Source organism: Pelophylax lessonae (genome assembly GCF_965119305.1).
Source record: "Pelophylax lessonae genome assembly, chromosome: 6".
Taxonomy (NCBI): domain Eukaryota; kingdom Metazoa; phylum Chordata; class Amphibia; order Anura; family Ranidae; genus Pelophylax; species Pelophylax lessonae.
In genome coordinates this window covers 18,528,984-18,545,154 of record NC_138773.1, presented here as the reverse complement: position 1 = coordinate 18,545,154, position 16,171 = coordinate 18,528,984, and the positions used below count along the sequence as shown (strand labels likewise).

The 16,171-nt window shown below is 46.7% G+C and overlaps 1 protein-coding gene across 1 annotated transcript in view; it reads left to right on the top strand.

Moving 5' to 3' along the window:
- Positions 1-12,329, top strand: part of LOC309558465 (uncharacterized protein) — a gene marked incomplete at its 3' end in the record, with an annotated part of 72,813 nt that extends 60,484 nt beyond the window's left edge. The window contains exon 2 of the mRNA XM_082261536.1: positions 10,711-12,329. Within this exon, the coding sequence (XP_082117662.1) occupies positions 10,711-12,329 (1,619 nt within the window). The remainder of the gene's footprint in view (positions 1-10,710) is intronic.
- Between the last annotated feature and the right edge of the window lie 3,842 nt (positions 12,330-16,171).

Genomic DNA, 16,171 nt, shown 5'->3' with positions numbered 1-16,171 from the left:
TTATTTTGCGCCTTGGGTTTTCCACACGCTTCTTGTGACCCTGTTGACTATTTTGAATGAAATGCTTGATTGTTCGATGATCACGCTTCAGAAGCTTTGCAATTTTAAGAGTGCTGCATCCCTCTGCAAGATATCTCACTATTTTTGACTTTTCTGAGCCTGTCAAGACTTTCTTTTGACCCATTTTGCCCAAGGAAAGGAAGTTGCCTAATAATTATGCACACCTGATATAGGGTGTTGATGTCATTAGACCACACCCCTTCTCATTACAGAGATGCACATTACCTAATATGCTTAATTGGTAGTAGGCTTTCGAGCCTATACAGCTTGGAGTAAGACAACATTCATAAAGAGGATGATGTGGTCAAAATACTCATTTGCCTAATAATTCTGCACTCCCTGTATATATATTTATATCCTTTTACCTAATGTGGAATTAAAATTTAAACAAATTGTCTGGTGCGCTAAAAAGTAAATGTAAATCTTCGTGTACATAAACACAACAAATTATGTGCATCAATAAACAAATATCATGATCCAAAATTCTAAATAAGGTGAACTTGAACACAAATAGTGTCCATAAAGTCCATATATGTCCAAAGTGCATAAACGCAAATTGAATTGTGCATCCAATATGAAGCAGTGATACTCCAGTGTTTTCCAAAGAAAAATACAAGACAGGATTCCCCTGTTAAATCTTCAAAGAACACAAAGGGCAGCAAACAGCATCAAAAAGGAAGAAAAAAAGAACAATACATGGAAGGAAAAATAGAAAAACAAAGTTCCAGGAAGTATACCAGAAGACAGGGGAAAAAGGGAATACAGCAGGGACCCCAGAGCATCCTGCATCACCCAGTGACCGTCACAGCACCCTGTGACTTACAGTGACTCCACAGCATACAGTGTCGCCTCACAGAATCCGGTGACTCCTGTGTGTCCTGATCGTCTCTGTGACACCTGTGTCTTCACACAGCCTCAGATCGCAGAGTACTCTTGGGAATAATTGCACTGGTGCTGCTTCCACTATTTCTCCTCAGCTAATTGCCCAGTGGCCCCTTAATTCATGGGGAACATCTGTGGCAGTGGCGACCGGTGCGTTGGGGGCGCAGGGGCGCTGCCCTCCCTATCCATGCATCCGGCTCCCTAATCTACATGCGGAGCACCGGATGCATGGAGTTCAATGGGGCTTTTTTTTTTTTTTTACATCACCTGATTAGAGCCAGAGGCTCTAATAGGCTTCAGCAAAGGGTGGACCCGGGTTGCACCATTGTGTGACAATAGCGAATGGAAAGTGAATGAAAATTCACTATTGCCACACGGATCCTCCTCCTGGCCAATCAGGAAGCGGGTCCGAGACCTGCTTCCTGATTGCCCGAAAGGCAAACCCCATGCCATTGGCCGAGGAGGAGGCGGGAGGACTGAGGACTCAAGGAGACGCGGGGACTGAAGAGAAGCCGCCACTACAGGTAAGTGCACTGGTCTGGGGGGGGGGGGGCTTGGCACGCTGTTCACTCTGCATTGAAAGGGGGCACGCTGGTCTCTGCATTGAAAGGGGGCACGATGATCTCTGCATTGAAGGGGGCACGCTGGTCCCTGCATTGAAGGGGGCATGCTGGTCTCTGCATTGAAGGGGGCATGCTGGTCTCTGCATTGAAAGGGGGCACACTGTTCACTCTGCATTGAAAGGGGGTACGCTGGTCTCTGCATTGAAAGGGGGCACGCTGCTCTCTGCATTGAAGGGGGTACGCTGGTCTCTGCATTGAAGGGGGCACGATGATCTCTGCATTGAAGGGGGCATGCTGGTCTTGGCATTGAAGGGGGCACACTGTTCACTCTGCATTGAAAGGGGGCACGCTGGTCTCTGCATTGAAAGGGGGCACACTGTTCACTCTGCATTGAAAGGGGGCACGCTGGTCTCTGCATTGAAAGGGGGCACACTGTTCACTCTGCATTGAAAGGGGTCACGCTGGTCTCTGCATTGAAAGGGGGCACACTGTTCACTCTGCATTGAAAGGGGGCACACTGGTCTCTGCATTGAAGGGGGCACGCTGGTCTCTGCATTGAAGGGGGCACGCTGGTCTCTGCATTTAAGGGGGCACGCTGGTCTCTGCACTGAAAGGGGGCACGATGATCTCTGCATTGAAGGGGGCACGCTGGTCTTTCCATTTAAGGGGGCACGCTGGTCTCTGCATTGAAAGGGGGCACGCTGGTCTCTGCATTGAAGGGGGCACAATGATCTCTGCATTTAAGGGGGCACGCTGGTCACTGCATTAAAAGGGGGCACGCTGGTCTCTGCATTGAAGGGGGCACGCTGGTCACTGTGCATTGAAAGGGGGCACGCTGGTCACTGTGCATTAAAAGGGGGGACGCTGGTCATTCTTCATTGAAAGGGGGCACGCTGGTCTCTCTGCATTGAAAGGGGGCATGCTGGTCTCTCTGCATTGAAGGGGGTACACTATACCTTGATTACTGAAGGCCCCTTTCACACTTTTGTGACCTCAAAGGCACGCAATTTTTTACAGCATTTTTTGCTGCAAAGCAATGCCTATTACATTTTTCTGTTTGCGCCCCCCCCCCCCCCCCCAAAAAATTTTGAGCACCAGCCGCCACTGATCTGTGAAATGTCACGGAGGAATGCAGGAGTCATAAGCATTTGAATCTGAGATAACCCAAGTTGTCCTGCTGACGTCGGTGGAAGGGAGGGATATATCCACGCGTATCAGAATTATTATCTGGTAAGAGGCTTGGTCATTTTTGTCTCTATCATGTGGTGAATCAGAGTATAGGATCACCTCCGCCACATAAAGCATCAAAATATTGGGGAGTTTATTGCACCTTATCTTTATCTGTCTGGTAAGGAGAAAACCCTAGAGGTGGTGGGATTTCTTTGTAAAACACTGGAGTATCACTGCTTCATATTGGATGCACAATTCAATTTGTGTTGATGCACTTTGGACATATATGGACTTTATGGACACTATTTGTGTTTAAGTTCACCTTATTTCGAATTTTGGATCACGATATTTGTTTATTGATGCACATAATTTGTTCTGTTTATGTACACGAAGATTTAAATTTACTTTTTAGCGCACCAGACAATTTGTACACATATATATATTTATATATTGTAAGGGATCAGAGGGGTGAACAGCCGGCTCAGAGACAGTCCAGCAAAAGTAAAATTTGCTTTTTATCCAGCTTTAAGGCAAACAAACAGAAAAAAATGACAAGCTTGTGTTGAAACATAGATCCACACAGGAGTAAAGCACAGTCTCTGCAGCAAACAGGCTTATAGGCAATACTTCATAGCTGTAACCAGAGCTACAGTCCTTTACAGAGGTTTTATCTCACCCAGCAGGTCACAGAAGGGGTGGATCCAGAGTCTGGTCTCGGGAGGGGCACTGCCAGAAAATAAGGTGTTGCTTACAGAACTCTATTTAACATATCATACAGTCCTAACCTTGTTTAAAACAGTGGCACATTTATCATTTTAGATTAGGTTATTAAATGTTAGATATTTACCCTTCCACATTACATTTTATCGTCCACCCAAAAAATATGATAATAATGAAGACTTGTGTCACCTTCTTCTTTATTACTAATCCCTCAGTTGTTCCCCTGTGCCACCTTCATATCCCCTCACTTGTCAGCTTGATTACTGTTCCTCACTTGTGTCACCTTCTTCTTCATTACTGTACCCCACTTGTGTCCAGGGCCGGACTGGCCTACCGGGATACCGGGAAATTTCCTGGTGGACCGCCGGCCCTGGGGCCGGCCGCTGCATTGATTGGGGCTGCTGTGATGATGGCCGCTGCAGGCTGCAGCCCCGCCCCGGCCCCCGCTGCGCTCCAGAGTGACGGTCCGTCTCTTCTACGTCAGCCGCTGTGAGCGGCATGACATCACGGGGCGGCTGCGCGGCGGTGCATCACTGACTGGCTGTGGCTGCAGACTGTCAAGGCGCCGACGCTGATCCCTCCGGCCTCCCACACAGACGAGACGTCACGCGCCAGCAGCAGCATGATCGCAGGTGAGCCTGAGGTCACACTGAGAGTGAGACAGACAGACTGAAGAGTGAAGAAGACTGACTGAGAGAGACTGAATGAGCAGCTGCGGAGCAGATGAGACAGCCAGAAAGAGTAAATGGGCTGGGGGGGACCTCGTCCTCTTGCATTTGGGGGGGGATCATATATTAGGGCCCCTACTGCTAACCTCCCCCCTCCCCCTAATACAATGCTGACCTGACTTGCCCCCCCTCCCCCTCATACAATGCTTATCTGCCATCCCCCCGTGGGGCCCCCTCCCCCTAATACAATGCTGATCCCCCCCCCCAAATTTAGGGGGAGGGGGGAAACAGCATTGTATTAGGGGGAGGGGGGGTCATCATTTTATTAGGGGGAGGGGGGTTAGCATTGTATTAGGAGGAGGGGAACAGCATTTTATTGGGGGAGGGGGCCAGGGGGGTCATCATTTTATTAGGGGGAGGGGGGTTAGCATTGTATTAGGAGAAGGGGGCTGGGGGGAGAACAGCATTGTATTAGGGGGAGGGGTATCAGCATTGTATTAGGAGGAGGAGCTGGGGGGAACAACATTGTATTAGGGGGAGGGGGGAATCAGCTTCGTATTAGGGGGAGGGGGCAGGGGGGGGTCAGCATTGTATTAGGAGGAGGGGGCTGGGGGGGAACAGCATTGTATTAGGATGAGGGGGAACAGCATTGTATTAGGAGGAGGGGGCTGGGGGAGAACAGCATTGTATTTGGAGGAGGCATAGGCGTGCGCACAGGGTGTGCCAGGTGTGCCTGGGCACACCCTAATCACCTAGTGCACATTAGCATTATCGCTCTGTGTGCGGGTGTGGAGATGAGAAATATCTCACTCTTACCAGCTCAGCCATAAGAGAAGTGCTTAAGCACTTCTCTTTCATTGTGCCAGCAGGGAGGTGAATGCACTGGGGCCATTTATATTTAGACACACACTTGCATGTATGTTTGAGATTTGGGGTGAACACCCTAATGCAATAGGCTGCGCACACCTATGGGAGGAGGGGGCTGGTGGGGGAACAGCATTGTATTAGGAGAGGGCTGGGGGGAACAGCATTGTATTAGGAGGAGGGGACTGGTGGGGGAACAGCATTGTATTAGGAGGAGGGGGCTGGGGGAGAACAGCATTATATTAGGAGGAGGGGGCTGGGGGGATCAGCATTATATTAGGGGGAGGGGGGATCAGCATTGCATTAGGGGGGATCCGCATTGTATTAGGGAGAGGATCAGCATAGTATTAGTGGGAGGGGGCCAGGGGAGTCAGCAGTATATTAGGGGGGTTGGAGGGGGATCAGCAGTGTATTAGGGGAAGGGGCCCGGGGAGAACAGCATTGTATTAGGGGGAGGGGCCCGGGGAGAACAGCATTGTATTAGGGGTAGAGGGCCGGGGGGGGGCAGCATTGTATTAGGAGGTAGATCAGAATTGTATTAGGGGGAGGGGGCCGGGGGGATCAGCAGTGTATTAGATAGTGGGGAGGGGGGGTCATCAGTATATTAGATAGTGGGGAGGGGGTTCAGCAGTATATTTGATAGTGGGGAGGGGGGTCAGCAGTATATTAGATAGTGGGTAGGGGGCCATCAGCAGTGTATTACATAGTGGGGAAGGGGGGGCAGCTGGGCTGTTCCTAGAGCCTGTTGCCGCCTAGCTGGGCTGTCCTTAATTCTGTATGAGTGGTAGGGAGCCAGAGAGCGCTAAATGTCCGTTGGTTAGGGGCGCAAATTACTTGCCTTGCCTTGGGTGTTGACAACCCATGCTACACCACTGGGGCTGGTATAATAATGTTATGGGGCTGGTATGAAATTATTTCCAGGGCTGGTTTTTATTCCCAGTCCGGCCCTGGCACTACTTCCTTGTGAGCTGCTTAAAGCGGATTCCCCTGGGTTACCCATAGCAACAACTTGTGAATTCTTTAGATTCTTGGCTCAGTCAGTAAACAGTCCAGGGGATTTGGTTTTCGTTGTTTTTATTTTTTGTTGAGATGGGGGAAGGGATGAGTGGGATACTCTAACTTGGTAAATTATGCACAAACTTGAGGACTTCTAGCTATGTTGAAAGTGGCAAGGCCGCTGCTTCACCTTGCCACTGAAGTGAAGTATTTGAAAGGCGAACTACTTGGTAGATTACTCTTTAGGGTTCTAATTGGCACCCCGTTTACTACTAACTGTGTGCGCTGACCTTCTGTCCACTGACCTCACTGAAGTGGTCTCCCTTCCTGGGCAGACCCCTGGCAAGCCCCCATGGTACTCACAGACACTGCTTTTCCTAGGTAGCTCCCCCTGCAGCTCCACTGTCAGCTTCTCCAGGACCTCCATGGCTCAGCTCTACACGTGACTCACTAGGCCGACTGCCTTAAACCACTTTCCCCAGCATACAGAAGAAGAGACAGCCGTCAACCTCCTCCTGGGACTCTGCTTCCCGCAAAAGACGCCCTGTCACATGTGCCCTCTGTTTTTTTTGTTTGTTTGTTTTTTTAATAATATTTTTTATTGTTTTCTGCTTGCATGAACAGAGAATAGAAGTCATCAATACAAAGTGTAAGAGATATTGTCATACATCAACATAGGGTGTGCCCTCAGTTTTTAGGGTCAATCCCAGGATGCACTGCAGTGGTGCCCTCCCACTGGGACTGCCACAAAAGCATGTGTGTCACTGGATAAATTTCCTCCACTGTCCAACAGGCTCCCCTATTGGATACAGTGGGGGACACTGCCTCAGACCAAGTGACTCTCACCTGGACACATGTAACAGGCATAACTAATAGATCAGGCTCCCCTGATAAGCAGATGGAGCAAACACATGCTTTACCTAGCACCTATCTAGGAGGGTGCTACACAGGTATGGCTTAACTGTTGCTGCCTGACCTTATACATTACAAACTTAGGAGCTAAGGCATATTGGGGTTGATTTACTAAAACTGGAGAGTGCAAAATCTGGTGCAGCTCTGCATAGAAACCAATCAGCTTCCATGTATTATTATTAAAGCTTAAAATTATATGCTTTGTTTGCACAGAGCAGCCCAGATCCTCCTCTTTTCGGGTCCCTCTCAGGTGCTCCTGGCCCCTCCCTCCTGCTAAATGCCCCCACTGCAAGCAGCTTGCTATGGGGGATACCTAAGCCGAGCTGCAGCTCCCTGTGTCCATTCAGACATGGAGCTCAGCCCCACACATCAGCCCCACACATCTCTCCTCATTGGCTCACTGACTTTAATTGAAAGCAACGGGAGTCAATGGTGCCTGCTGCTGTGCCTCAGCCAATCAAGAGCAATAGTTCAGGACAGCCGAGGCACTCGTGGACATTGCTGGACAGAGATGGGGCACAGGTAAGTATTAGGTGGGCTGAGGGGGGCTGCTGCACATAGCTTTTTTTTTTTATCTTAATGCATAGAACGCACCTTCTGCCTTTACAACCACTTTAATTGAAGAAGCTGAAGTTAGAAGCAGATTGGCTATCATGCATAACTGCACCAGATTTTGTGCTCTCCGGTTTTAGTAAATGAACCCCAGTATGCAAGGACAGGCTTCTGGGGCAATTCGATTTTATGTGAAAGTGACCCTTTGATTATTTTAGCAGTTCCCGTCATCCCAGATAGCAAGCAATTGAGCTGCAAGTTTGAAAATGACTTGCTAAGCTGTTGCTGGACTTGCCAGGCTTCACACATTTGTTGCACAATCATAGCAAGTTCACATTGCATGACTCATGATCAACTTTCTTTGCAAACATTCTGCATGTCTGCTGCAAGTTCTGGTTCAGTTATGTTGTGCAATAGTCATCCCACCACAAGAGGCGCTGTGGCTGAATTATGAAAAGTGTCAACTAAAACCTGTGCTTCAAGTCCTTTGCAAGTGTGCTATCTGCGATTCTGTCCTAACAGGTTCATCCTAAATTTTCTGTCAGGAATATCCAAGGGTGTGGCATGGGCAGGCGTTCCTCTTGTTAATAACACCCCATCACAGAAAAGGAGTGTAATAAAAGCCTATTTTCTCCTCTAGGCAAATTAGCTTTTTGGCCCCTAATGGAGGAGAGCGGGTGCTTGGTTTTGACAGGTACCTGTTCTCTCCCCCCCCCCCCCCCACAGCCTTTTGGGACACTTCACAGGTCCCAAAAGCCCGATGCAGTGGTCAAAAGTACAATGCGTCACCGGCACCAGTACGTATCCCAGAAGTGATGTCAGGATGGCTAGTGTTGTGTCCCCTGCAGATGGGAAGTACCGATCGTCCATTCGATACAACCCAGCGCTCTGAGACCGCTTGTGCCATCCTGAATTTGGACACCGGGATCATCATCACCTTTTATGATACTGTCATGCTGGTTTTACACACATGTTTGTGAGTACCTTTTCGTTGGTTAATTAACAATAAATCTCGATATACTGCACTTAGTGTGGCGCCTGTGTTCTCCTTCCAGCTCACCACAAGCCCCTTCTACTTGTCACCAGAGCAGCCTACGGAGTGTGGTGTTTGGAGATACATGTATATGGACTTTACATATGGACTTTTTAATATAGCCACCATTATGTTGCTGTTTCCATTATAGTAGCATATGTCTGTATGTTTACTATTGGAGTTTGCGAAGTGTTTTGGACACCCCTTCCCCAGGTTTCACCCCTCCTTTCCAGTCTATTATAATAGATAGGCAGAGGGCAGGTGAGCCAGGGGCAGCCCACCCCTTCTCAAAGGCACAAGGGCCACTGAACACCCATTGCATAGCACAATGGCAGCAAAGGTGTCCAGTGCCACCAATATTTTAACAGTACAAAACCAAAGAACTACAGAAAATACAGAGGTGCCTTCACAGGGCTCTGTAGCTTATGCATGTAATTGCAAATGTGTGCAGACTAAACCCCTGTTTTTAAATGCATACTGTTAGATAGGAGAATTCAGTTGGTTAGCAGACTGATCGGTAAGTTGAGCTGGGGATTTCTTTGGTTTTGTTTTGCATGCGTTGCCCTTCCATGTGCTCCTTGCTGCAAAGGCTATTTATAGGTGAGCCTTTATTAACCACTTTACCACCGGAGGATTTTGCTGTCCTACGTCCAGGCCACTTTTTGCGATTCGGCACTGTGCGACTTTAACTGACAATTGCGCGGTCGTGCAACGCCGTACCCAAACGAAATTTACGTCCTTTTTTCCCACAAACAGAGCTTTCTTTTGGTGGTATTTGATCACCTGTGCGATTTTCATTTTTTGCGATATTAATAAAAAAAGCGACAATTTAAAAAAATAACAATATTTTTCTACTTTGACAGTTAAAAAATATCCAATATATTCAATTTTTGTCATATATTTAGGCCAAAATGTATTTAGCTACAAGGGTTAGAAAGGCTGGATTCATCTCTTTTTCATGGATAGTGTAGGACCCACTGATAATGGGGTACTTTGACGCAGTAGTGGGCTTGAGCACGATATGGCCATATGGTGGGACCAAACCCCCATTTTTATTTATGGACTCTCTTCAGATTTGGTAGTAATTTCCTTTGCATTTGCGCGCTATTCTTTTTTAATATACATGTCTTTTGGTTCATAGCTGCAGCAGCTTTGGAAATACATGGGTATGCTCCCCCAAATTTTTTGCCTGTTTATTATGTATTTAGCTACATGTCTTTGACAAAAAAATTCTCAATGAGCGTATTTTTAACCGCTTTATGACCGGAAGATTTTACCCCATTCCTGACCAGGCCATATTTTGCGATTGGGCACTGCGTTACTTTAACAGACAATTGCGCAGTCGTGCGACACTGTACCCAAATAAAATGTATGCCCTTTTTCCCACAAATAGAGCTTTCTTTTGGTGGTATTTGATCACCTGTGTGATTTTTACTTTTTGCGCTATATACAAAAAAAGAGCGACAATTTTGAAAAAATAACAATATTTTTCAAATTTTTTTATATGAAATTCCCCAAAAATGTCGCTGGACGATATCGAGCCACTTTACCGCAGTACGGTCAACGTGACCGGTCGGCAAGTGGTTAAGACTTACCTATAGGTACTGTAAATATCTCCTAAACTTGCACCATTTAGGAGATAGATGACATCATTGGCGCATGGGGGGCCTGTGCCATGACCGGTGGCTCCTGTGCGCATGCGTGGGAGTGACATCATGTGGCTCCCAGCCAGTAGCATAGCCGGAGTCCACAGATCCGGAAGGAAGATGGCTGAAGATGGATGCAGCCTCAAGCGGGGACAACAAGGGCTTTGTTTGGAGGTAATTGTCACATAATGTTCTAGTATGAAATGCATATTAGCACATTATGCATTTACTTTGCAGGGAAGAAAAAAAAAAAAGGAAGAGTTCACTTCTTCTTTAATTCATGGAGTGCCCTGGGTACATCATTGCAAGGATACAGTTAACAGCAGCCCAGAGAGGGGATACAGTAAGGTATTTATTGTTTTTTTTTTTGTTTTTTTTTAGAACATTAAAAATATACAATGTTGCAACTTTTTGTGTCTGCTGTTCTGCTGACCTATAGATGTTTGTAACAAGGAAATCGGTTTAGGGGCTTGTTGTTGCTTGTTCGGTAAAATAGTATATAGAACATGATAGGGCTTAGCCCACCTCACCATAACCTGTCTGCTTGTGCCCTTGTAAGATTGTAAGATATGCAATGTTTGGTGAGTTGTTACAGTGATGATCACATAAAAATATCAATAACTGTGTGTATGTGGATTTTGTAGGTACTAAAAGCAGCACTACTATGGTAGAAGATCATAAAATGTCTCTACTGCTGAAATCAAACAAATACGTGAGCTCTACAGAGAAGAATGGACCTTTGACCATTTACAAGATGAAAATGGAGTATGTAAAGCAGGAGAAGACGTTTACATGGAAATCAGTGAAGCCCATAATGAAAAACAAAGTGATCATGATGGTTGGTGAAACTGGGTCTGGTAAAACAACCCTGATTAATGCTATGTTCAACTTCATCTTTGGTGTGCAATGGCAGGATGATCACCGATTCCAGCTAATTGAAGAGATTAGTAAGAAGAGTCAAGCTCACAGCCAAACATCGAGTGTCACCATCTACCAGATCAACCACGAAGATAGCTTTGAAATCCCATACCACCTAACCATCATTGACACTCCGGGGTTTGGAGACACCAGAGGGATATACTATGATGAGAAAATCATGCAGAAGATGCGAGAATTTTTTTCTAAATGTGAATTCAAGGAAATTGATGCTATTTGTTTTGTGGTTCAATCATCTTCCGCTCGGTTAACTGCAACACAGAAGTACGTCTATGACAACATTCTATCCATTTTTGGGAATGACATCAAGGATAATATAGTCTTCTTCACAACCTTCGCTGATGCCCAGGAACCAAAGGTTCTCTCAGCAATTATTGAGGCTGATGTTCCATGTGCAAAATCTGAAGATGGAAAACCTGTGTATTTTATGGTCAATAACAGCATGCTGTTCGCAAGTAACTTCCCTGATAAAGCTGGCAAACGTGCCTACAAGGTTGAGAAAATGCAATGGGAGTTCGGAATGGAAACCATTGGGGATTTTTTTTTACAATATTTGCCTGGATTAGCCAGTAAAGATTTAACATTAACAAAGGAAGTTCTGAAAAAAAGATCTGCTTTGGATGTAACTTTGGATGGTCTTGTCCAAAAAATGAAGGAGGTGACAGGGAAACAGTATGAACTGGAGCAAATCAAGAAGGCTCTGAATGAAAACAAGGCAGAAGTTGAAAAGCATGGGGATTTTGAGTTTGAAGTGAATGAAACTGTGAAAAATAAGGTCTCTGATACTTTATACTCAACCAACTGCCATGAATGCAGCTCTACATGTCACCAAGGCTGCAGCAAGTATTTTGGCTTCCTGGTTTATATGTGTGAAGTTTTTTATTGGAATGGAGATTGTCGTTTGTGTAACCATGGTGTCAAAAGTCACTCTTTAGAAAAGCTTTATTGGGAAACCTCTGTTGAAACCAAGAAGAAAACATATTCTAATATTAAAGAAAAATATGAAAAAGCGGAGAAGAAGGTGATATCTCTAAAAGATGTTCTCTCAAAGACAAAGGAAGACATGGAGAAGGCAGAGGATGAGGTAATGAAACTTACTGGGGAGATTGGCGAGATCCTTAAACTTCTCCAGGAGATTGCCTTAAAACCAAACCCGATGTCTGTTGTAGATTACATGAAGTTGCTCATTGAAAAGGAGAAGCAGGAAGGAGAGGCTGGATTTGAGGAAAGAATCAACATAATGGGAAAAAACATTGAAAAACGTGAACTTATCGGTGAAATTCAGTCTGACAAAATGCCAAAACTGAAAAAGAAGGTGCTATTGTAAATCTTGAGGGTCCCAATTATTGTTTTGTATGATTAAGCAGTTCTCAATGCCTCCCATCCCACCCATTTTTATATATGATAGAGAACAATACCCATGTGTGCTACTCTGGGTTTTCCTTTTTTACCCAAGCATACCATAGATAATGTGATAATTAGTGAATACATTGACAGGTCCATTTGAAATTTCAGTACTTATATTTAAATCTCCTAGCACACTTTCTGCTATAGCTGTGTTGGTGCCAAATTATATCTGATGTTTTTCAGCCACTAAAAAATTGTTTAATCTAAGTTAGAAAGGAAAGCATTGTTGTGTCCATAAGATAACTCCTGCTCTCTAGCTTCCTCTTTACCTCCTCCCATGCTCGCCTCCAGGACTTCTCCAGAGCCTCTACTATCCTCTGGAACTCACTACCCCAATCTGTCTGACTATTTCCTTCTCTGCCCACTTTTCCCTGAAAACTCATCTGTTCAGGGAAGCCGATCCTGCCCCCACCTAATAATTGGATTTTCACTATCTTCATCATCTCATCCTCCACAGTTATTTCCCCTTGTATCATTTGACTCTCCTTTTAAAATTGTAAGCTCTAACGAGCAGGGCCCTCTGATTCCTCCGGTATTGAATTGTACTGTCTGCCCTAATGTTGTAAAGAGCTTGCAAACTGTTGGCGCTATATAAATCCTGTATAATAATAGTTGGAAACGCATATATAATTTTATTAAACTGTTCTGGAAATATACAATGTATACACTTTGCTCTGTGTTTGCATTTAGTGAAAATTTAGGGCTAGAGCTACTGAGGAGATTTTTACTGATCAATATTGATTCACTAGGAATAGCAATGGATGGAACATATGGCTTCCTATGGAGTAGGTTACACAAGTACCATGCAGAAGCAATCAATGTCACATGATCATACATTGCTCCAATCATATACCACCAACCACTGCAACATTCTGCTGCATGTTGTCTGTATACCTTCTTCCACTTTTAATTTGTTTAGCAATCAGTTTCTTCTTCTAGTATTTTAGCAGCACAGGTGAGATGTTTTTCATTGGCTAGGCCATGGCCTTCCTCCTGACAGCGTTCACAGTGTAAAGAGCTGATGGGGATCACTTTCCTCTGCAGGGCCACTGGTTGACAGTAACAGCGGGCACAGTCTCTGCAGAGTCCTGCTACTGTACAGCGCTCACCCCAATAGATGGGGACGGAGTCTGTAGATAAAGAGTGCAGCACCACATACACTGTGACAGCAGGGGGAAAGTAATCACCACCAGCTACTGTCACACCGCAGATAAGTGCGGGAAAGCAATCCGTGTGGGGTTGTGGGGGGCAGGAGAGACAAGCTATAGGTATGGAGGTGGGGAGAAACACTGGGTACTGCAACCTTCATGCCACAAGTGTAAGGGGGTGCACTGACCAACAGGGTAAGGAAAGCATACCAACCAACTGCATAAATGGGTACACTGACCACCAAAGTAAGGGAGTACACTGCCCACCAAGGTAAAAGGCACAATGACCACCAACGTAGGGGGGGGAAACTGATCACCAGGGTAAGGGGCACACTGACCACTAAAGTAAGGGGGCACACTGAATACCAAAGTAAGGGTTCACACTGACCACCAGCATAAGAGGGCACACTAGCCACCAAGGTAAGGGAACACTGATCACCATGGTATGGGGGATCACTGACCACCAGGGTTTTGGGGCACACTGACCACAAGGGTATGCGGGCACACTGACCACCAGGGTAAGGGGGCACACTGACCACCAGGGTAATGGGGGCACACTGACCACCAGGGTAAGGGGCACAATGATCACCAGGGTAAGGGGCACAATGACCACCAGGCTAAGGGTTCACATTGACCACCAGCATAAAAGTTCACACTAGCCACCAAGGTAAGGGAACACTGATCATCAGGGTATGGGGGAACACTGACCACCAGGGTATGGGGGCACACTGACCACAAGGGTATGGGGGCACACTGACCACCACAGTAAGGGGGCACACTGACCACCAGGGTAAGGGGCATAATGACCACCAGTGTAAGGGGCATAATGACCACCAGTGTAAGGGGCACAATGACCACCAGGCTAAGGGTTCACATTGACCACCAGCATAAAAGTGCACACTAGCCACCAAGGTAAGGGAACACTGATCACCAGGGTATGGGGGCACACTGACCATCAGGGTATGGGGGCACACTGACCACCAGGGTGTGGGGGCACACTGGCCTCCAGGGTATGGGAGCACACTGATCACCAGGAAATGGGGGCACACTGACCAACAGGGTATGGGGGCACACTGACCACTAGGGTGTGGGGGTACACTGACCACCAAGGTAAAGGGCACAATGACCACCAACGTAGGGGGGGAAACTGATCACCAGGGTAAGGGGCACACTGACCACCAAAGTAAGGGGGCACACTGACCACCAAAGTAAGGGGGCACACTGACCAACAGGGTAAGGGACACCATGACCACCAGTGTAAGGGGCACAATGACCACCAGTGTAAGGGTTCACACTGACCACCAGCATAAGAGGGCACACTAGCCACCAAGGAAAGGGAACACTGATCACCAGGGTATGGGGGATCACTGACCACCAGGGTATGGGGCACACTGACCACCAGGGTAAGGGGGCACACTGACCACCAGGGTGTGACGGAATCTGGACATCACGGATGGTGTATCTCCGCCAGTAACCTGCTTCCTAAGCTCTGGAACACGGGATCCGTGATTCTGGCTATAGTTACCCCAAGAACTCGACAGTACAAGTTTTGGGGTCAAACCAGAATGAACTGTTTATTGACCAACTTTCAGACTTTTATATACACTTTGAGAATACAACATGATTTAATTACACAGATCCACCCACCACATCACACAATGGTTTCTAAACGATCTCCAATACACATTACTCTGTGTAATTAAATCCCCTAGCAGACACAGGTGAGCTCATTAGCACACTTGATAATAGGTGAATGGAAAGCCACCTCAGACAAAAGCAACATTGTTAGACAGTCAGTCTTCACATTGAACTTCCTGAAATTACCATATTAGGAGCTGCACTTCCTGTGCCTGACAGTCTAAAGAAATAAGATAGATCTCCATATTTCCTGAGAGATATGGTTAATGCATATTATTGTCCCATTTGAAGTAGTCCAACCATATTCTCAGTGTTCACCACCGTCTTGGTCACCCTGCATCCATAACAGACGCAGGGTGACTTAAACATAAGAGAGCCCCATAAGGCTGGGCATGGTGCCCCCCAACCTCTCTAAAGGAATTTGGAGTCCACAACCCCCATGCCCAAAGTGCCTCCTGTCACACAGGGTAAGGGAACACGCTGACCACCAGGGTAAGGGGCACAATGACCACCAGTGTAAGGGGCACAATGACCGCCAGGCTAAGGGTTCACATTGACCACCAGCATAAAAGTGCACACTAGCCACCAAGGTAAGGGAACACTGATCACCAGGGTATGGGGGAACACTGACCACCAGGGTATGGGGGCACACTGACCACCAGGGTGTGGGGGCACACTGGCCACCAGGGTATGGGGGCACACTGACCACCAGGAAATGGGGGCACACTGACCACCAGGGTATGGGGGCACACTGACCACCAGGGTATGGGGGCACACTAACCACCAGGGTGTGGGGGCACACTGACCACCAGGGTGTGGGGGCAAACTGACCACCATGGTGTGGGGGCACACTGACTGACAGCATAAGGGAAGCATACTAAGCTAGAATTTGTAACTTGCAAAGCTTTTACCCTCAAGCACATGTAAAACTTGAGAGGCAATACAGTATATTATATAAGCAACCATTTAGTTTTAA